This window comes from Lepidochelys kempii, chromosome 6 (assembly GCF_965140285.1).
Source record: "Lepidochelys kempii isolate rLepKem1 chromosome 6, rLepKem1.hap1, whole genome shotgun sequence".
NCBI classification, from domain to species: Eukaryota; Metazoa; Chordata; order Testudines; family Cheloniidae; genus Lepidochelys; species Lepidochelys kempii.
The window spans coordinates 322,505-343,432 of NC_136385.1; the positions used below are offsets into that span (position 1 = coordinate 322,505).

Sequence of the window (20,928 nt, forward strand, 5' to 3'; positions counted from 1 at the left end):
CAAGGGCTGAGTTCATTTATTTATTTCATAAAAGCAACTTCCCACCGCCCCCGTGCCAGGGGGGATAAACGCCCCTAAAGTCCCCTATTTACAGAACGGGCCGCCGGGGGTGGGTCTGGGTCTAGGCCTCGCTGACATGATGGGCAGGCTCCAGGCCATGCCCAGGTGCAGGGGGGTTTCTCGGGGGGCAGGGCCATGCCCAGCTGCTGCAGGGTGCTAGGAAGGGGGATCCCCCGGGCTCAGTGACAGCAGCAGCTGGTTCTGTGCCCAGCTGTGGGGGAGTTGTAGGGAGGCACCCCGGGGGGGCTAGGCCCAGTCCTCCATCAGGCCTCATGCCCAGCTATGCAGGGGCAGGGGCATCCCAGGGCTGAGGGGGTGCGCTAGGCCCAGGCCTCAATGATGTCATCGGGCTCCATACCCAGCTGTGCGGGGGGGGGCACCCCAGGGGGGCTAGGCCCAGGCCTCAATGATGTCATCGGGCTCCGTACCCAGCTGTGCGGGGGGGGCACCCCAGGGGGGGGCTAGGCCCAGGCCTCGATGACATCGTCGGGCTCCATGCCCAGCTGTGGAGGAGGGGGTTGGGGGCACCCCAGGGGGGCTAGGCCCAGGCCTCGACGTCATCGGGCTCCGTACCCAGCTGTGCGGGGGGGGGGCACCCTGGGGGGCTAGGCCCAGGCCTCGATGTCATCGGGCTCCGTACCCAGCTGTGCGGGGGGGCACCCTGGGGGGGAGCTAGGCCCAGGCCTCGATGTCATCGGGCTCCGTACCCAGCTGTGCGGGGGGCCACCTGGGGGGGGGCTAGGCCCAGGCCTCGATGACATCGTCGGGCTCCATGCCCAGGTGTGGAGGAGGGGGTTGGGGGTCAGGGGCACCCTAGGGGGGCTAGGCCCAGGCCTCGATGACATCGTCGGGCTCCATGCCCAGCTGCTCGGGCGTGCGGGTCCCTGCCAGGCGCTGCCCGTCAAAGAAGAAGCGGAGTTGACGGCCGCCCAGCCCCATGGCCTCCTGGTAGCGCTCCATCAGCCGGTGCAGCGGCTCTCCCTGCCGGGGGTGGGGGGTTAGCGGGGTGGGGGGTACACGCCGCAGACATGCCAGGGAGGGGGCACTACAGGGATTGTGGGCTGGCCCCAGCATCCCTCCCAAAGCAGCCCCAGGTGGAGAGGGGCCTGCCCCAGGATAGTTCCCCCCCCCCCGACTGCCCCAGCCAACAGCCCCCTGCTGGCTCAGTCCCATCCTCCTCCCTGAGGCTGTGACAACCCCCACATCCCCCTCCCTCTGCAAACAGCACCTCCCCCATAGACGACCCCCCAGATGGTGACCCCCCTGCAGCTCCCCCTTACCCTGGGCACGTTGAGCGTGAGCTGAGAGTCTTTCTCCTGGCCTCGCACGGTCAGCCGTAGTTCCCCAGGGCCCGGCCCAGCCCCCGGTCCCCCCCCACCCTGCGGCTCTCCGGCTGCCATGTCCACCACGCAATCTGCAGGGGACAGACGGACATACAGAGAGCGCAAGGGGCGGGCAGCTGGGGGCGCTGCACTGAGAACTCCCCTGTTACCCGCCCATCCCAGGTTGGGGGACCCCCACTGATATCAGACCCCCTGCCCCCAGCCTGGGGGCACAGCATGCACTTCGGGGCCCGTACCAGAATTTCTGCAACCCGCTGTGGGCTCGTCAGCTGACGGCCACAGAGGAGAAGAGAGGCCTGGTGCGTGGGGCGACCATGAGCCGCCACGGGGACCCCAGCATGGCTCAGGCGGGGCAGCTGCCGGGCGCCCGCAGAACATGGAAACATGGGGCGGAAAGGGACCTCGGCAGGTGGCAGGGCCAGGCAAACCTAGGCCAGCCCTGACAGCTGTTTGTCCAACCTGTTCTTAGACACCTCCAGTGCTGCGGACTCCCCAACCCCCATCAGCCTGTTCCAGGCCAAGCTCCCCTTACAGTTAGACAGTTTCCTAATATTCGACCTAAATCTCCCTGGCCGCGGATGGAGCTCATCACTTCCTGTCCTACCTCCAGTGAACACGGAGAATAACTGATCCCTGTGACGAAGGGGGAATTTTCTGTAGCATCTGTGGGAGTCTCACGCCTGCCTCAGTTTCCCCTATACTTTGCACAGCTACTCAGTGCGGGGGGAAGGACTAAGTTTGCTCTCAGGGCAGCCTAAGACACAGGTACATGCATCACCGCCCTGGCTGGTGGAACGAACAGTCATTAAGGAACTGGCTGAAACTGCCCCAGGTCAGCAAGGGGGCCAGAGAGCGCGGCTGGCCGTGCTCTTGACTCCTGGCCCCATGCTCCCAGCGGGAAGCTGGGCACAGACCCCGGCTGGAGAACCAGGGCCTGGGAGGGGCAAGGTGGGGGGAGCAGTGTGGGCGCTGGGGGCTCTCACCCGGGAACAGACTCAGGAAGGAAGTCAGAGAGCGAGCGAGCGATAGACAGAGCCTGTGCCAAGGGTTTCCCCACAGCCTGGCAGGGCTCTGGGCTGAGCAGAATGGACTGGGCTGTAACCTGCACCCCTCTGCGCGACCCTAAGGGCTCCCTGTGCCTTGCCCAGCTGACTAACACACCTGACTGTGCGCCAGTGTTGAGGGACTGTCCCTGCCATGCTGGGCGAGGGCACCGTCCCGGCAGCGTGGGCGCGTCTCTGCCGGGGTCTGGCTCAGCGGGACTCGCTGGGCAGAGCTCACGGGGGAAGCAGGAGGCTGCAGCCCAGAGGTCCAGTCCAAGCAGGCGGTGAGGCCAAGTGGCCGACCCTGGAGGGAAAGGGGGACCCCAGGGGGTCTGGCACAGGGAAGGGATTTCCTGTGGCGTCCCACCCTCTCCTTACCAGCCTTTACTAGAGCTGACCCCTGCTCTCAGGCGGCTCAAACTCACCCGGGTTTTAACCTTCCCCAGGTCAGGGTTTCGGACCCCTCCTCTGGCCTCTCCACTTCGTCCCCCGCTTGCCTAACGCCTGGTGCCCAGAGCTGCACCCAGCACTCCCATTGCACGTGGGACAGCTACCGCCCGCGTCCTACGTACAGCGCTGCTGCGAGCGCTCCCCAGCCGGAGAGCCGCCTTTCCCACAACGGCAGCCCACCCGCGCCTGACCCGCTCGGACCGCAGACCCCGCCCAGCCAGCGCAGCCCCAGCTGGTACCTGGGCCAAGAGAAGCCCCCTGCCCCTCACTCACCGATGATGTCGGCCACGCCCAGGCCCAGGCCCTGGGGGGTGCTGCTGGGGGGCAGTTCGACGTCTCGCAGCAGCAGCAGGATCTGCTCTGGCCGGACCTGCAGCCTCCCGGCCATGTGCTCCACCACCGCATGCAGGGGCTGTGTCTGCGCCGGGGGAGGGGACCGTCAGGGAGGGCCAGACGGGCAGTCCACAGCCACCCCCAGCCCGGCAGCCCACTGGGCTGTTCTGGGCCAGCGTGAGCCAAGCAGCGGGGCTGGCATGGCAGGTGCCAAATCACCTGGTACATTCACCCCGAGTGACTCCAGCTGGGCCATTTCCCAGCAGATCCAGTGTCAGGCAGTTCCACCGCCCCCTGCAATCAGTGTTAATCTCACCCTGTCCTCCCAGCTCTACACTGGGGGGGTGAACAAGCCCCTTCCTCCACCTGGCCGCTGTCCTGCCCCCTATCCTGTACCGGCACCTCCCTGGCCCTACCCACCCCCGTCTGAGCTGTGCGCTCCGTGATCTGCGCTCTGCCTTTCCCCAGACCCCCCCGCCCCCCCAGGGCATGGCCGGGGTCTGCACGCTGGGGCGTGGGGCTCGCTCAGAGCCAGGCTGTGGGGGCAGGGTGGGAGAGGCAGTGTCTGCAGGGGGCCGAAGGCTGTGGAGGATATATAAGGCCTGCATGGAGGCCCAGCACAAGCTGAGGGGATGAGGGGCTCGCTCCCCAGCCACATGGGGATGTGGAAGAGCGGAGAGGTGGGGGGTCACTCACCATCTCCACGGCGACACGGTGGATCTCGGCCCGGCACCGCACCTTGAGCTGCAGCTGCCGGGGCGCAGGGCATGGGGGCGGCTCCACCAGGATCACGTCGTCCTCGGGCGGCTCCTCCCGCAGGCTGCGCTGGGCGGCCGAGAGCCACGTGCGGAGACCCCGCAGCTGGCGTGCCACCTCCCTGCGGGCAGGACCGTCAGACCCCCGACAGCCCCCCGTGCCCCACAGACCCCCCAATCCCCACCTCTCTGCGGGGCAAGGCCGTCAGACCCCGACAGCCCCCCGTGCCCCAGACCCCCCAATCCCCACCTCCCTGCGGGGCACAGCCTTCAGACCCCCGACAGCCCCCCGTGCCCCAGACCCCCCAATCCCCACCTCCCTGCGGGGCACGGCCTTCAGACCCCCGACAGCCCCCCGTGCCCCACAGACCCCCCAATCCCCACCTCCCTGCGGGGCAGGGCCTTCAGACCCCCGACAGCCCCCCGTGCCCCACAGACCCCCCAATCCCCACCTCCCTGCAGGGCAGGGCCGTCAGACCCCCGACAGCCCCCCGTGCCCCACAGACTCCCCAATCCCCACCTCCCTGCGGGCAGGGCCGTCAGACCCCGACAGACCCCCGTGCCCCACAGACCAACCCCCCCACACACACACACACCCCTCCCTGGGGCGCAGGGTCATCAGACGGACAGAGCCCTGTGCACCACAGACCCCCCTCCCACACCTCCCTGGGGGGCAGGGCCGTCAGACCCCCAACAAACCCCTGTGCCCCACAGACCCCCCCCAGACACCTCCTTGGGGGGCAGGGCTGTTAGAGCCCCGCACAGACCCATGTGCCCCACAGACACCCCCCACCTCCCTGGAGGTAGGGGCCATCAGACCTCTGACAGACCTCCCCATCTCCCACCTCCAGAGACTCCCCAGACAAATCCCCCCCAGAGACCTTCCCTGCTCTCTACAAGGGAGGTGTGCCCCAGAGAATCTGCCCCTCAATTCCCCAACTCCTGCAGAGGCAGAGATTTCAACAGAGACACCACCCCCACCCAGCCCCACCTCCCTGAGGGGAGGAGCTCAGCAACACCCCCACATCCTTACAACCCCTCACCGGCGGGTCCGGCCCCTCTGTCTGCGTGTGGGCTGTGGTGGGGGAGAGGGGGACTCGTCCCGGACCCTGAGAGAGAGAGAGAGAGCAGGGGGTGAGATGGGGCTGCTGTGCCCCATAAGTGACAGCCCCCCCCCCCCCCAGGGACAGACCCCAAAGCCAGGGGCCACAGAGCCCGAGCCATGCCCCCACCTCCCCTTTATAGCCCTGTCCCCTCCCCCATATACCTCCATTGTAACCCTGTCCCCACCCTGATCCCCCCACCCCCATTAGAGCCTAATCCCCTCCCCCCATATACCTCCCACAGTAATCCTGCCACAATCCCTCCCCCCCACCTGCAATCCCTCCCCCGCACCTACGTTCTCACTACCCCCTGCTGCTGCTGCGGCTCCTCCTCCAGCCAGTCAGTGCAGGGGCCCTGGGGGAGGCGTGGGGCATGAGGCCGCTCCGGCCGGGGGGGGCGTGACAGGGCCAATCTCATCCACGTCCAGATCTGCCCCTGGCAGGGGGAGGGGAGATAGCAGCTGTGACTGCCAGGCAGGGGGCACCTCTCCCCACAGCTGCCCCCCCAGACAATAAACCGCCATCCAGTGTACGTACCCCAAGCCCCCCAGATACAACTCCCCTGACCCCTCACCTGGCACATCTCCCCCCAACCCAACACACATAGCCACATATTAAAGGAACTGGCACCTGAAATTGCAAGTCCCACACCAAGGATTTTAATGACTCTAAACTCGGGGGTCGTACCCTATGACTGGGGAGCAGCTAATATAGTTCATATTTTTAAGAAAGGGAAAAAAATGTGATCCAGGAAACTCCAAGCCTGTTAGTTTGACCTCAATTGTACGCAAGGTCTTGGAACAAATTTTGAAAGAGAAAGTTGTTAAGGACATGGGGTGAACAGTAACTGGGATAAAATACAACAGGGCTTTACAAAAGGTGGATCCTGCCTGAGCTCCTTCTTTGAGAAGAGATCTGATGTTTTAGACAAAGGAAGTGCAGTGGATCCAACCTACCCAGATGTCCAAAAGGCTTTGGATCCAGTTCCACATGGGAAACTATTAGTTACATTGGAGAAGAGGGGGATTAACAGGAGAACTGAAAGGTGGGTAAGGAACTGGTTAAAGGGGAGACTGCAGCGGGTCCTACTGAAAGGTGAGCTGTCAGGCTGGAGGGAGGTTACCAGTGGAGTTCCTCAAGGATCGGTCTTGGGACCAATCTTATTTAACATTTTTATTACGCTTGTCGACTAATCGCAGTTAACTCACACAATTAACTCAAAAATTTCATCGCGATTAATCACAGTTTTAATCGCATTGTTCAACAATAGAATACCAATTGAAATATTATTAAATATTTTGGATGTTTTTCCTATATATCGTATTCTGTATTGTAACTGAAATAAAAGTGTATAACTTGTTTATAAATGTTTGCACTGTAAAAATAACAAAAAGAAATCGTATTTTTCAATTCACCTCATACAAGTCATACAAGACAAATCTCTTTGTCGTGAAAGTGCAACTTAAACAAATGTAGATTGTTACATAACCACATTCAAAAAACAAAACAATGTAAAACTTCAGAGCCTACAAGTCCACTCAGTCCTCCTTCTTGTTCAGCCAATTGCGAAGAGAAACACATGTGTTTACAGTTATTGGAGATAATGCTGTCTGCTTCTTATTTACACTGTCACCTGAAAGTGGGAACAGTCTTTTGCAAGGCACTTTTGTAGCCGGCCTTGCAAAGTATTTACATATAGGTATTTTTTAATTGTGATTAATTTTTTAATTGCTTGACAGCCCTAATATTTATTACTGAGCTTGGCACAAAAAGTGGGTGCATGCGAATAAAATTTGGGGATAAGACAAAGCTGGGAGGTGTTGCTAATATGGAGAAGGACCGGAATATCCTACAAGAAGATCTGGATGATTTTGTAATCTGGAGTAATAGAAATGGGATGCTATTTAATAGTGCAAAGTGCACTGAAGGACTAACAACAGGAATTCTTGCTCTAAACTGGAGACGTATCAGTCGGAAGCGACAGAGGAGGAGAAAGACCTGGGGGTATTGGCTGATCACAGGCTGACTAGGAGCCGCCAGTGTGATGTGGCCGTGAAAAAGGCTAACACGGTCCTGGGGTGCATCAAGTGAGGTGTTTCCAGTGGAGAGAGGGACGTGTCAGCACCATGATACGAGGCACTGGTGAGACTCATCTGGAGTAGTGTATGAGAACGTAAGAAGGGCCAGACTGGATCAGACCAAAGGTCCACCTACCCAGTGTCCTGTCTTCCAACCGTGGCCAATGCCAGGTGCCCCGGAGGGAATTAACAGACCCGGGAATCATCAAGTGACCCATCCTCTGTCGCCCATTCCCAGCTTCTGGCAAAGCTGTTCTAGTCTCCCATGTAAGGGAGATGAATTCAAACTGGAACAGGCGCAGAGAAGAACTGCTAGGAGGACCCGAGGAATGGAAAACCTCCCTTATGAGCAGGGACTCAAAGAGCTTGGCTTGTTTAGCCTGACCAAACGCAGGCTGAGGGAAGACAGGATTGCTCTGTATAAATACATCAGAGGGATACATACCAGGGAGGGAGAGGAGTTATTTAAGTTAAGCGCCAATGTGAACCCAGAACACATGGCTATAAACTGGCCATTAACAAGTTTAGGCTTGAAATTAGATGAAGGTTTCTAACTCTCAGAGGAGTGAAGTTTTGGAGCAGCCTCCCAAGGGGAGCAGGGGAGGCAAACCCCCTAACTGGCTTCACGACTGAGCTTGATCAGCGTATGGAAGGGCTGGTACGACAGGACTGCCTACAATGGCGTGCGACCGCCTGTAACAAACATGGCCAGAGACAGGCCACTAGATGGGGAGGCTCTGAGTTACTACAGAGAATTCTTTCCCGGGGACCTGCCTGGTGGGTTTTGCTCACCTGCTCAGGGTCTAACTGATCGCTGTATTCGGGGTTGGGAAGGAATTTTTCCCGGGGTCAGACTGTCTGAGACCCTGGGTGGGGGTTTCACCTTCCTCTGCAGCGTGCGACACGGGTCACTCGCAGGCTAGAACTAGTGTCAGCGGCGGAGTCTCTGAAACTTGGGGTCTTTAAGCCACGATGTGAGGACGTCAGTGACTCAGCCGGAGGTTCATTGGGGTGGGGGGGAGGGTTCTGTGGCCTGTGATCAGATTGGGGGTGTCTCAGACTTTAAGGGCACAAGTGGCCATCAAACACCACAGCCCAGGCAAACAGCCCCCCCAGACTACCTCTGCTGCCTCCTCCCACTCCCCCCCCCGGGCACATACATAGCCCCCACCTCCCTAAGGTCAAAACCCCCCTACTCCCACCCAGCCCTAGCACCCCCTTACCTCCCTGCCACTGCAGGGTGGGCACCTCCGGGTGCAGCTCCGCAGGGCACAGCTGGAAGCTGCTGTTCACCTGGAGAGGAAGGGGGCATGTTACCCACAGGCCCTGCTGCGCGGGCACCCCCATGGGGGCACCGAGCCTCAGGATGGGCACAAGAGGGATGAGCATGTCAGGGGAGGGGGGCTGGGAGCCCGGACTCCTGGTTCTGTCCCCAGCTCCGGGAGAGGAGAGGTGTCTGGTGGTTAGAGCTCGGGGTGGAGGGGTGCTCAGACGCCTGGGTCCCTGTTACCTTGTTCGAGTAGACAGGCACAGCGGGGACCTCGGTGCTGCCCAGAACACGCCGGCGCTTGGGGCGCGGCTGCCCCACTGCCCCCCTTGGGGGTCTCACAAGCTCCTCCTCGCTGTCACTGCTACTGCTGCCCCCCACGTAGATGGGGGGTGGGGCAGGGCCAACCTGAGTGGGGATGGGAGGGTTAGGGAGCAGGACTCCTGGGTTCTACCCTATGATTCCCCCAGTACAGCCCCAGGGGGGCTCCCCGCACCTGCCCAGCGGCCCCCTCCACCCTGCGCCAAGACAGGGGTGAGGGAGGAGCAGGCCCCAAGTCACCTCCCCTACTGCCCAGAGACCCCCCCCCGAGCCTAGCTCCCCAGAGACCCCCACCCAGAGACCCCCCCATGGCCCCGCTCCCCAGAGACCCCCCCACAGCCCCACCCAGAGACACCCCCCAGCCTCGCTCCCCACTGCCCAGAGACCCCCCACTGCCTCACCCAGAGACCCCCCCACAGCCCCACCCCACTGCCCAGAGACCCCCCCACAGACCCAACCAGAGACACCCCCCAGCCTCGCTCCCCACTGCCCAGAGACCCCCCCACGGCCCCAACCAGAGACACCCCCCAGCCTCGCTCCCCACTGCCCAGAGACCCCCCACAGACCCAACCAGAGACCCCCCCACAGCCCCACCCCACTGCCCAGAGACCCCCCCACAGACCCAACCAGAGACACCCCCCAGCCTCGCTCCCCACTGCCCAGAGACCCCCCCACAGCCTCACCCAGAGACCACCCCACTGCCCAGAGACCCCCCCAGAGACCCCCCCGAGCCTAGCTCCCCAGAGACCCCCACCCAGAGACCCCCCCACGGCCCCGCTCCCCACTGCCCAGAGACCCCCCCACGGCCCCAACCAGAGACACCCCCCAGCCTTGCTCCCCACTGCCCAGAGACCCCCCACAGACCCAACCAGAGACCCCCCCACAGCCCCACCCCACTGCCCAGAGACCCCCCCACGGCCCCACCCAGAGACACCCCCCAGCCTCGCTCCCCACTGCCCAGAGACCCCCCACAGCCCCACCCAGAGACCCCCCCACGGCCCCACCCCACTGCCCAGAGACCCCCCCACGGCCCCACCCAGAGACACCCCCCAGCCTCGCTCCCCACTGCCCAGAGACCCCCCACGGCCCCAACCAGAGACCCCCCCACGGCCCCGCTCCCCACGGCCCAGAGACCCCCCCACGGCCCCACCCAGAGACCCCCCCACAGCCCCACCCCACTGCCCAGAGACCCCCCCACGGCCCCACCCAGAGACACCCCCCAGCCTCGCTCCCCACTGCCCAGAGACCCCCCCACGGCCCCACCCCACGGCCCAGAGACCCCCCAGAGACCCCCCGAGCCTAGCTCCCCAGAGACCCCCCCACGGCCCCCCGCCACTCACCTGCTCCGCCATGGCGCGGGCTCCCAGGTCACGCCCCGTATTGGCTTAGACCCTCCCACTCAGCCCCGCCCCTGCCCTGCCATTGGCCACGGCCCGCCGGCTCTGTGACGGTAGACAGGACGGCTCCACCCCCCCGAGGCGCGGGGGGGGCTGGGAGGTGTAGTTCCCCCGTGGGGCGGGGGGGGGCTCGGCTCCACCCCCCCGAGGCGCGGGGGGGGCTGGGAGGTGTAGTTCCCCCGTGGGGCGGGGGGCTCGGCTCCCCCCCCCGAGGCGCGGGGGCGGCTGGGAGGTGTAGTTCCCCCGTGGGGCGGGGGGGGCTCGGCTCGGCTCCCCCCCCCGAGGCGCGGGGGCGGCTGGGAGGTGTAGTTCCCCCGTGGGGCGGGGGGGGCTCGGCTCCCCCCCCGAGGCGCGGGGGCCGCTGGGAGGTGTAGTTCCCCCGTGGGGCAGGGGGTCTCGGCTCCCCCCCCAGGCGCGGGGGCGGCTGGGAGGTGTAGTTCCCCCGTGGGGCTGAGGGGGGCTCGGCTCCCCCCCCGAGGCGCGGGGGGGGCTGGGAGGTGTAGTTCCCCCGTGGGGCTGAGGGGGGCTCGGCTCCCCCCCCCCCGAGGCGCGGGGGCGGCTGGGAGGTGTAGTTCCCCCGTGGGGCTGAGGGGGGCTCGGCTCCCCCCCCCCCGAGGCGCGGGGGCGGCTGGGAGGTGTAGTTCCCCCGTGGGGCGGGGGGGGGCTCGGCTCCCCCCCCCGAGGCGCGGGGGCGGCTGGGAGGTGTAGTTCCCCCGTGGGGCGGGGGGGGCTCGGCTCCCCCCCCCCCCGAGGCGCGGGGGCGGCTGGGAGGTGTAGTTCCCCCGTGGGGCGGGGGGGGGCTCGGCTCCCCCCCCCCCGAGGCGCGGGGGCGGCTGGGAGGTGTAGTTCCCCCGTGGGGCGGGGGGGGGGCTCGGCTCCACCCCCCCGAGGCGCGGGGGCGGCTGGGAGGTGTAGTTCCCCCGTGGGGCGGGGGGGGCTCGGCTCCCCCCCCCCCGAGGCGCGGGGGCGGCTGGGAGGTGTAGTTCCCCCGTGGGGCGGGGGGGGGCTCGGCTCGGCTCCCCCCCCGAGGCGTGGGGGCCGCTGGGAGGTGTAGTTCCCCCGTGGGGCGGGGGGGGCTTGGCTCCCCCCCCGAGGCGCGGGGGCAGCTGGGAGGTGTAGTTCCCCCGTGGGGCGGGGGGGGCTCGGCTCCCCCCCCCGAGGCGCGGGGGCAGCTGGGAGGTGTAGTTCCCCCGTGGGGCGGGGGGGGCTCGGCTCCCCCCCCGAGGCGCGGGGGCAGCTGGGAGGTGTAGTTCCCCCGTGGGGCGGGGGGGGCTCGGCTCCCCCCCCCGAGGCGCGGGGGCGGCTGGGAGGTGTAGTTCCCCCGTGGGGCAGGGGGCTCGGCCCGTGGGCCGGGAGACTCGGGTGACCTGCAGGAAACCCCGGGTAAACTGGCCCAGCCTCGCCGTACAGCGGGAGGATTGTCGCACCAATGCCAGCGTCCACACAGAGGCCCCAGCGTGGAGGCCCCGAGGATCCGGCCCCGCTGAGGTGGGGCGTCTGCGTTTGGCTTCAGGCTCTTGCCTTTGTATCTGCTGTCGCGGGACCTTGGCCCATTGTGCGTTCATGCTTGATCAGGCTCTCACTTTGTGCAGCTCAGCGGCTCCTGTCATTATCCAATTGCTGTCTGGCCCGCCCCATCGCCTGGCCTCCCCCCTTAACGTCCCACTGTGACAAAGTGGGGAGTTTCCGTAGGGCTTGGCCTGAACGCGGTGCGTGCCTCAGTTTCCCTGTGTGCTGCATGTTTAACGAGGTGGTGGGAAGAGTTTGTTGTTGCAGAGGACCAGGTGTGACCTCACCTAGCAGCCAGGACCCTGGACAATGGCCTGGAGATGGGGGACCCAGCGACTGGTGACCTGGTGACCACGAGCCCTCCCTCCAGCTTGGCAGTCAGCCAGTTCTGGCCAGAGTGGGGCTGAGAAGAGAGGGGCCAGTGACCTGACCAGCCAGCTCCAGCCAGAGGGGAACAAAGGACAGAAGAGAGGGGCCCAGGTGACCGGGTTACCTGGGACCGAAGAGAGGACTGAGGAGGGGTGTTGGGGAAGGGAATACAGGGGGCTCGGCTGGAAGGAGGGGGCTGCCAGACTCGGGGGAGAGAGACCAGCCAGAGCCCCACTGGGACGGGGACAGACCCAGCTGGCCGGGGCTGAGACTGGCCAGTCCCGAGGGCCCTGAGAACTGTCTGGGCTGGATTCTGCCATTCAAGAAACCTCCCGTGTTCTCCGGCAGGGAGGCGCTGCAGGGTGGAGACCGGAGGGTGGCACTTTGCTCCCTCTGGGGGTGGAGGCCCCCGGGACCCCAAGCGAGGGGACTCCCTGGGGGCCCCACAGCACAGACAGGCCTGCTGCAGGCTCAGAGGTGCAGTCGCCAGAGGCAGCGGGACCTAACCCCAGAGAGAGAGAGAGAGAGCAACCTTCCCAGGGGGCTGTGTCACACCGAAGGGGGGCTTTTCCGGGGGGGCCGCACAGAGCCGAGAGCCCAGGGCCTGGGTGGCCGTGGCAGCCCCCCCACAAACGTTTCGGCTGGGGAACAAGGAGCAAATGCTTAAAAATAAACATTGCCCTTAGCTGAAGAAACGTACAAAAATAATTCCCAGCCTGGCCCCAGGGAGAGCTGGCTCAGCTGATCAGCCGCCTAGTGTCTCCGGTCCCCCTCCTCCACCCCCAGGTTCCCGTTTCCCTTCTGCGGCTGGTCCCTGCGGGTGCTGCTGGGCGTCAGCGTCCATTTCTCTGGCTCTGCTGGGCCCAGCCCGACGGGCCCCGCTCTCTGTCCCTGTGCCCCTGGGCAGGCGCCTCTGGCTCTGCAGGGCCAGCCCCGGGGCTGAGAGTTCACCCTGAGTCCCGGAGCTGGGCTGAGATGCCCCAGCCCGTGCCAATGCCCGCAGCACGACAGTCCCCGGGGCCAGGGGTAGCAGCAGAGCCAGGCCCTGCCAGCAGGCTCTCCCCCAGGGCTGGCCTTACCCTGAGGCGAACGGAGGCAGCTGCCTCGGGTGCCAGACTGAGGGGGGGGCGCCACTAAGACCCAGAGTTTCAGAGTTTTGGCCCAAGCAAGGGGGTATGGGGACATCATTTGAGCTCCCCGCCTCAGGTGCCAAAATGTTGTGGGCTGCCCCGATCTCCCCCCCCGCCAAAAAACCCAACCCTCTCCTGCCATTAACCAAGCCAGAGATACGATCCCCCTGTGTCTACAGGCTCCTCCAGCGCCCCTGGGTTATCAGGGGATGGGGGGAACCAGCTCAAAGCAGCTCCTCACCCCCAGGGGGTTCCTGCCTGGGACACTGGGTTGAGCCAGCGCAGCCGTGAGGCCATCCTGAGTGGTGTTGTAGGGAGGCCCCAGCCACACCCTGCAGCTGCCAGTTCCACAGATGAACCACGTACCACGTCTGCCTGGGAGACAGGACAGGCAGCACCAGCTGGGCCCATCTCAGGGATCCCGGTGTGACAGGTTCCCCCCAGGGTGCCAGTTGAAACTGGGGTACCACTGAGCCCGCCTGACCCACCAGCCTGGGTTCCCTTTACCCTGTGCTGTTGTGACAGTCTCTCAAGCTCCCTCCAGCACGCACCCTTATGGACACACCCAACTGCAGCTTGTATGCACACGGATGCTGAGATCAACTAAGGAGTTGCCCAGTACTCAAGCGCACACCCCACTCTAGAGGATAAACCCAAACTTGTACCGTCTTGTGCTGCTGTGATGGGGCTGCCTGTGGGAGCCAGCTGAGGTCACTCAATCAGGGTGAGCTGTGAACTGACCAGGGCAGACAGACCCAAAACGCTGGGGGATATTCCAGGACCTAGATTTCCCCAGCCAGCCCAAACCAGCCTCTGTCTGACCTCCCTGGGTACTCAGGAGTCCAAACGACGCAGTTCCTGTAACGTGCCCGGCCTCAGGCCTCCATCCGGCCACACGTCAAACTTACGATAAATTCTGAAAATCTTCTCTCATCATATAAAAGAAAAGGTCCTTCCAGTCCCAAAGGATCAGCCACACACCCAGATCCAATTATAACTCAGATCTTACCTCTTCTTGAACCCCAAAGCAGATCTGCGATGAGGAAGGATCGTGTCCCAGGGTTTTTATACATTTCTAGCAGCCTCTTGGCCTGAGAAAACAATCGGCTCAACTTTCTGTCTCCCAAACATGCTGGCAATTAGCACAGGGTCATTTATCCATTAAACAATTCAGATACAGGCCACCACAACCTTCAATGAGCCATGTAGACAATAATACAATGTCACTCAAGTGTCTTCCTAAATGTTAATACTCTTTTTTTTTAAATCTTGAGTCAAAGCCATAGCAATAGACAAGACTTATTTGCTGACCTCACAAGACCTGAACAAACATCTCCCCTTCTATCTCTAACAATGCAGGCTGCATTTCAAAGCTCTTTTCATTTCCATCTCTTCCTAACAAGTCTTTAAAGGTTGGCCACGGTCAGGTCAGTTTGTGAGTTAATTAACTCTTTCTGGCCCTGTGTCCCCCCCTTTCAATGAGATATTATATTACACTCATAACGTCACAGCTGCACAGAGAACTACACAGGATAAGATCATTGAAATTCGCCCCCTCCCTCAATGTGGAGAAGGATCTGCACAGCTGTCTGCCCCAAGATACAATGTCCACACACATACAGGTTTTAGACAAAATAAATGTTTATTGCTGTCAAGGTTCCTTCCCCACTCTGAACTCTAGGGTACAGATGTGGGGACCTGCATGAAAACCTCCTAAGCTTACTTTTACCAGCTTAGGTTAAAACTTCCCCAAGGTACAAAATTATTTTACCCTTGGATTTCCACTGCCACCACCAAACTTTATCTGGGTTTGTTGTCACGGAGTGTGGGGGAGTCCAGGCCCTGCACCCCTCTTCCTGGGATCCACTGAGACTCTCAGCCAGCCAGTAAAACAGAAGGTTTATTGGACAACAGGAACAGTCCCAAACAGAGCTTGTGGGTATAACCAGGACCCCTCAATCACGTCCTTCTGGGGGAGCAGGGAGCTTAGACCCCAGCCCTGGGGTTCCCTGTGTTCCTCCACCCAGCCCCAAACTGAAACTAAACCCACCCAGCAGGTTCCCTGCTGCAGCCTCTGTTCACATTCCTGGGCGGAGGTGTCGCCTCCCCCTCCCCCTCCTGGCTCAGGTGACAGGCTCTCAGGTCTCCCATCCCCAGGGCACATTCCCAGGTCAACACTCCCCCCTCCCTGCTGAGTCACATCGTCACATCTCTCCCCCCTTCGAGACTGAACTGAGCGGGGTCACGCTGACCAGTGACCTGGGGAAGTTCGGGGCCCCCTCTCCGGGACAGCGCATCCGCTATCAGGTTGGCACTTCCCTTCACGTGGACCACGTCCATGTCGTAATCCTGCAGGAGCAGGCTCCATCTCAGGAGCTTGGCGTTGGCTCCTTTCATCTGGTGCAGCCAGGTCAGGGGAGAGTGGTCGGTGTAGACAGTGAAGTGTCGCCCGAAGAGATAGGGCTCTAGTTTCTTGAGGGCCCACACCATGGCCAGGCACTCCTTCTCGATGGCCGCGGAGTGTTGCTCCCGGGGTAGCAACTTCTTGCTCAGGTACACGATGGGGTGTCTCTCCCCCTTTTCATCCTCCTGCATTAAGACCGCCCCCAGTCCCGTGTCTGAGGCGTCGGTGAACACCACAAAGGGCTTGTCAAAGTCTGGGTTTGCCAGAACTGGGCCACTGACCAGAGCCTCCTTCAGCGCCCGGAAAGCCTCCTGGCACTGCTCGGTCCAGACCACCTTGTCTGGCTTCCCCTTCTTGCATAGCTCCGTGATGGGGGTGGCGATGGCGCTAAAGTGGGGCACAAATCTTCGGTAGTATCCTGCCATCCCAATAAAGGCTTGGACCTGCTTTTTGGTGTGGGGAGCGGGCCAGTCTCTGATCACCTCCACCTTGGCTGGTTCCGGCTTTAGGCGGCCGCTCCCCACCCGATGGCCCAGGTAAGATACTTCCGCCATCCCCACCTTGCACTTCTCCGCTTTTACAGTCAGCCCAGCCCCCTGGAGTCGGTCCAGCACTTGTCTAACCTGGGACACGTGGTCCTCCCAGGTCTGGCTAAAGACACAGATGTCATCAATATACGCCACGGCAAAACTCTCCATCCCCCTCAGGAGCTGGTCCACTAGGCGCTGGAAAGTGGCCGGCGCTCCCTTGAGGCCGAAAGGCAGGGTCAGGAACTCATAGAGCCCCAGAGGGGTGATAAAGGCCGATTTCAGTCGGGCATCTGCATCCAGCGGCACTTGCCAGTAGCCCTTTGTAAGGTCCATGGTGGTGAGGTACCGAGCTCCTCCCAGCTTGTCTAGGAGCTCGTCCGGCCTGGGCATGGGGTAGGCATCAGATACAGTGATGGCATTGAGCTTCCGATAGTCCACACAGAACCGGACCGACCCGTCCTTTTTGGGGACCAGCACCACCGGCGAGGCCCAAGGGCTGGCAGATGGCTGGATCACCCCCAAAGCCAGCATGTCCCGGACCTCTCTTTCCAGGTCCTGAGCAGTTTTCCCTGTGACTTGGAAGGGGGAGCATCTTATCGGCGGGTGTGACCCTGTCTGCACCCGGTGGACAGTCAGATTAGTGCGTCCAGGCTGGTTGGAAAACAGCTGTCGGTACGGATGCAGCACCTCCCTGACCTCAGCTTGCTGGGCAGGGGTTAGCTGATCCGAGAGGGGAATTGTTTCCAGGGGGAAACCAGCTCTGGTCCCAGGGAATAGATCTACTAAAGGGTCATCTCCCTGCTCTTCCCACTGTCCACACACGGCCAACACCACATTCCCCCTGGCATAATATGGCTTCATCATATTCACATGGTACACCCGGCGGTGGTGCGCCCGGTTTGACAGCTCCACCACATAGTTTACCTCATTGAGCTGCTTGACGACCTTGAAAGGGCCCTCCCAGGCGGCCTGTAGTTTGTTCTTTCTCACTGGGATGAGAACCATCACCTGATCCCCGGTGGCGTAGGCACGGGCCCGTGCCGTGCGGTCATACCAGACCTTCTGCTTCCTCTGGGCTCTGGCCAGATTCTCCCTGGCCAGGCCCATGAGTTCAGCCAGTCTCTCTCGGAAGATCAGGACATACTCCACCACTGACTCTCCATCGGGAGTGGCCTTCCCCTCCCACTCGTCTCTCATCAGGTCCAGGGGGCCCCTCACCCTCCTGCCATATAACAGTTCGAAAGGCGAAAATCCGGTAGACTCCTGGGGCACCTCCCTGTACGCGAACAGCAGGTGAGGTAAGTACTTGTCCCAGTCCTGCGGGTGCTGGTTCATAAAGGTTTTCAGCATCATCTTTAGCGTCCCGTTAAACCTCTCCACCAGCCCATTGGACTGGGGGTGATACGCTGAGGCCCAGTCGTGCCGGACCCCACATTTCTCCCACAAGCACCGGAGCAGGGCCGACATGAAGTTGGAGCCTTGGTCTGTCAAGACTTCCTTGGGGAACCCCACTCGGCTGAAAATGGTCAGGAGCGCATCGGCCACGGTGTCTGCTTCAATGGAAGCTAAGGGCACTGCCTCGGGGTAGCGGGTGGCAAAATCTACCACCACCAGAATGTATTTCTTCCCCGACCGGGTCGTCTTGCTGAGAGGCCCCACGATGTCCATGGCCACCTTCTGGAAAGGCTCCTCTATGATGGGCAAAGGTCTCAAAGCCGCTTTCCCCTTGTCCCGGGCCTTCCCCACCCTCTGACAGGGGTCACAGGATCGGCAATACTGCCGGACCGTGGTAAAGACCCCGGGCCAGTAAAAGTTCTGTAGCAACCTCTGCCGGGTGCGCCGGATTCCCTGGTGCCCTGCGAGGGGGATGTCATGGGCCAGGTACAGGAGCCTGCGGCGATACTTCTGGGGGACCCCCAGCTGCCTCCTGATCCCACAGGACTCCACTTCCCTTGTGGGAGCCCATTCTCGGTACAGGAACCCCTTCTCCCACAGGAACCTCTCCTGGCAGCCTCTCCTCATGGTCCGTACCACCCTGAGGTCGGCCAGGTCCCTGAGCTTCCGCAAGGAGGGGTCTTTCCTCAACTCGGCCTGGAACTCAGCAGCTGGGGCAGGGACGGGGCCCGGTTCCCTCTCGCTGGCCAGGTCTGAGGCCTCCGCCTCTCTAAGCCGTGCCCCTCGGCCCTCCCTCCCCACCAGGGTAGGGTCCTGCGCCTCCGGTGTGATACCCTCCCCGAGGTCAGGGCGCAGTGCCCCTCGCCGGCTCTGGCTACGCGTCACAACCAGGGCGGCCTGGGGCTTGCTTGGCCAGTCCTCTAGGTCTCCCCCCATCAAAACTTCAGTGGGCAAATGGTGGTGTACCCCCACATCCTTGGGGCCCTCCTTGGCCCCCCATTTCAGGTGTACCCTTGCCACGGGCACCTTAAATGGGGTCCCGCCCACCCCTGTCAGGGTCAGATAGGTGTTGGGCACCACCCGATCTGGGGCCACCACCTCGGGCCGGGCCAGCGTCACCTCCGCGCCCGTATCCCAGTATCCATTTACCTTCCTCCCATCCACCTCCAGGGGAACAAGGCACTCTCTCCGGAGGGACAGCCCCGCGCCCACCCTGTAAACTGAGCACCCTGAGTCCAGAGCCTCCAGCCCTCTGGCGGAGCTGGCCTGGGGTACTCTTCCCTCCGGGGCAGGTGGTAAACTGGTAGGCCCCCTTTCCTGGGTCGTCTGCCCCTCGTCCAGCTGGGTCCCTACCCAGTTAACCCTGGGTAGGTTGGGTCTGCTCAGTTTGTCCCTGAGCCCGGGGCACTGGGACCGTACGTGGCCTTTCTGGACACAGTGATAGCAGCTCAGGTCACGTTGGTCCCCTCGAGCAGGTCGGAGGGGCCCGACGCCAGGCGTTCCCCTTGGGAGGGGGTTCTCCCTATTTCCCCGCTGGGAGGCCCCCTGGTGACTCTCTCTCTGCATCGGGGGGGGCCTGTTCTTTTGGGGCTCCTCCCGGCTACCCCCTGACCGACTGTTCACAGACTCGTCGGCCAGCTGCCCTGCGTGCTGGGGGTTCTCGAGCTTTTTGTCCACCAGCCACAGCCTCAGGTCGGAAGGGCACTGATCATACAGCTGCTCCAGTACGATTAGGTCCAGCAGGTCCTCTTTAGCTCGGGCCCCAGCTGTCCACTTGCGGGCATACCCCTGCATCCGGTTGGCCAGTTGTAGGTAGGTGACCTCAGGCGTTTTACGCTGACTCCGGAACCTTCTCCGGTACATCTCGGGGGTCAGCCCAAACTCACGGAGCAGGGCCTGCTTGAACAGTTCATAGTCCCCTGCCTCCGGCCCTGTCATTCGGCTGTACACCTCCACGGCTTTGGGGTCCAGTAAGGGGGTGAGAAACTGGAGCCTGTCTGCAGGGTCAACCCTGTGCAGCTCACAGGCATTCTCAAAGGCCGTCAGGAAGCTATCTATGTCCTCCCCCTCCTTACGCTGGGCCAGGAAGCACTTATCAAAGTTCCTTGCCGTCTTGGGTCCCCCCTCACTCACCGCAGCCGGGGTCCCACTGCTCCTCAGCCTGGCCAGCTCCAGTTCATGCTGTCTTTGTTTCTCCTTCTCCTGACGCTCCCTCTCCTTCTCCTGACGCTCCCTCTCCTTCTCCTCCTGCTCATGTTGACGTTGTTTCTCCTTCTCCTCCTGCTCATGTTGACGTTGTTTCTCCTCATGTTGACGTTGTTTTTCATGATCCTCCAGCTCCCTCATTTTCATCTCCCTCTCCCATTCCAGCCGCCTCCGCTCCAGGGATGGGGAGCTCCGCTGGGAGGATCCCCTGCTGGGTGCCGGGGTCAGGGTGCCCTCGGTATTCGCTGGGCTTCCCCCAACCCCTCCCCCAGGCCTAGGTAGGAAGGGTCTCGGGATGTCCTCAGCAGCAGTCTGACCCCTCCCAGCCCGGTCAGGCCCCAGGGCCCACGCTGCGTCCCCCGGGCAGCTTCCCTCAGGGACAGGGATCGGGTCATCCAAGCGATCCCTCTCCTCCAGCTGGGCAATCAGCTGTTCCTTGGTGGACCTCCCGATGCGCAGCCCCCTCTGCCTGCACAGCTCCACCAGGTCGCTCTTCAGGCGTTTAGCGTACATCTCCCTGCTGGCCCCTCGCAGGCCGGGCAGCTTCCCACGGTTTCCAGGAAAAGCCCCTCGTGTGCCCGTCCTTCTTGAGGTCACCGACTCTTTGCCAGGGTCGAGCTGCAGACTCCTCCGCCCCTGGGACCGCTCGCTGCAATCCCCTGGGGGACCCTGTTACTGCAAAAGTCTTTCTCTCTGGTCACACATTCCCAGGGGTTAACCGCCCCCCGAAACCGTCTCTCTCTGAATCTTCAGCACGCCTGGTCCCCGTCAATTCCCCTTCGTTTTACTGCTCCCCAGTCACTTACTGCAGGAAGCGCCGTTCACGGGGTGCAGTACATCCCACCGCTGCCACCAGTTGTCACGGAGTGTGGGGGAGTCCAGGCCCTGCACCCCTCTTCCTGGGATCCACTGAGACTCTCAGCCAGCCAGTAAAACAGAAGGTTTATTGGACAACAGGAACAGTCCCAAACAGAGCTTGTGGGTATAACCAGGACCCCTCAATCACGTCCTTCTGGGGGAGCAGGGAGCTTAGACCCCAGCCCTGGGGTTCCCTGTGTTCCTCCACCCAGCCCCAAACTGAAACTAAACCCACCCAGCAGGTTCCCTGCTGCAGCCTCTGTTCACATTCCTGGGCGGAGGTGTCGCCTCCCCCTCCCCCTCCTGGCTCAGGTGACAGGCTCTCAGGTCTCCCATCCCCAGGGCACATTCCCAGGTCTACACTCCCCCCTCCCTGCT

At 62.5% G+C, this 20,928-nt stretch overlaps 1 protein-coding gene across 2 annotated transcripts; it reads right to left on the bottom strand.

The window, feature by feature from the left end:
* On the bottom strand, nt 1–8,694 carry NFATC2IP (nuclear factor of activated T cells 2 interacting protein). 2 transcript variants are annotated; one of them, XM_073346386.2, is made up of 8 exons: nt 8,676–8,694; nt 8,389–8,458; nt 5,384–5,523; nt 5,028–5,093; nt 3,926–4,106; nt 3,170–3,314; nt 1,341–1,474; nt 1–1,041 (listed from the first exon to the last, which is right to left on the bottom strand). In XM_073346386.2, exons 3-8 carry the CDS (start codon nt 5,503–5,505, stop codon nt 883–885), a joined length of 807 nt encoding a protein of 268 aa, XP_073202487.2. In that variant the 5' UTR covers nt 5,506–5,523; nt 8,389–8,458; nt 8,676–8,694; the 3' UTR covers nt 1–882. The 2 variants fall into 2 exon arrangements, with proteins under 2 accessions (XP_073202487.2, XP_073202486.2); XM_073346385.2 differs by lacking the exons at nt 1–1,041; nt 1,341–1,474 and adding an exon at nt 1,487–2,750.
* Between the last annotated feature and the right edge of the window lie 12,234 nt (nt 8,695–20,928).

What these genes read in the sequence shown, in the direction of transcription:
- NFATC2IP (XM_073346385.2), bottom strand. Translation starts at nt 5,505, where the DNA reads ATGAGATTGGCCCTGTCACGCCCCCCCCGGCCGGAGCGGCCTCATGCC. An exon ending in CAGCAGGGGGTAGTGAGAAC is followed by an intron (nt 5,094 to 5,383) that starts GTAGGTGCGGGG and finishes TCTCTCTCTCAG; the next exon opens with GGTCCGGGACGAGTCCCCCT. An exon ending in GGGCGTGGCCGACATCATCG is followed by an intron (nt 2,751 to 3,169) that starts GTGAGTGAGGGG and finishes CTTTCCCTCCAG; the next exon opens with GGTCGGCCACTTGGCCTCAC.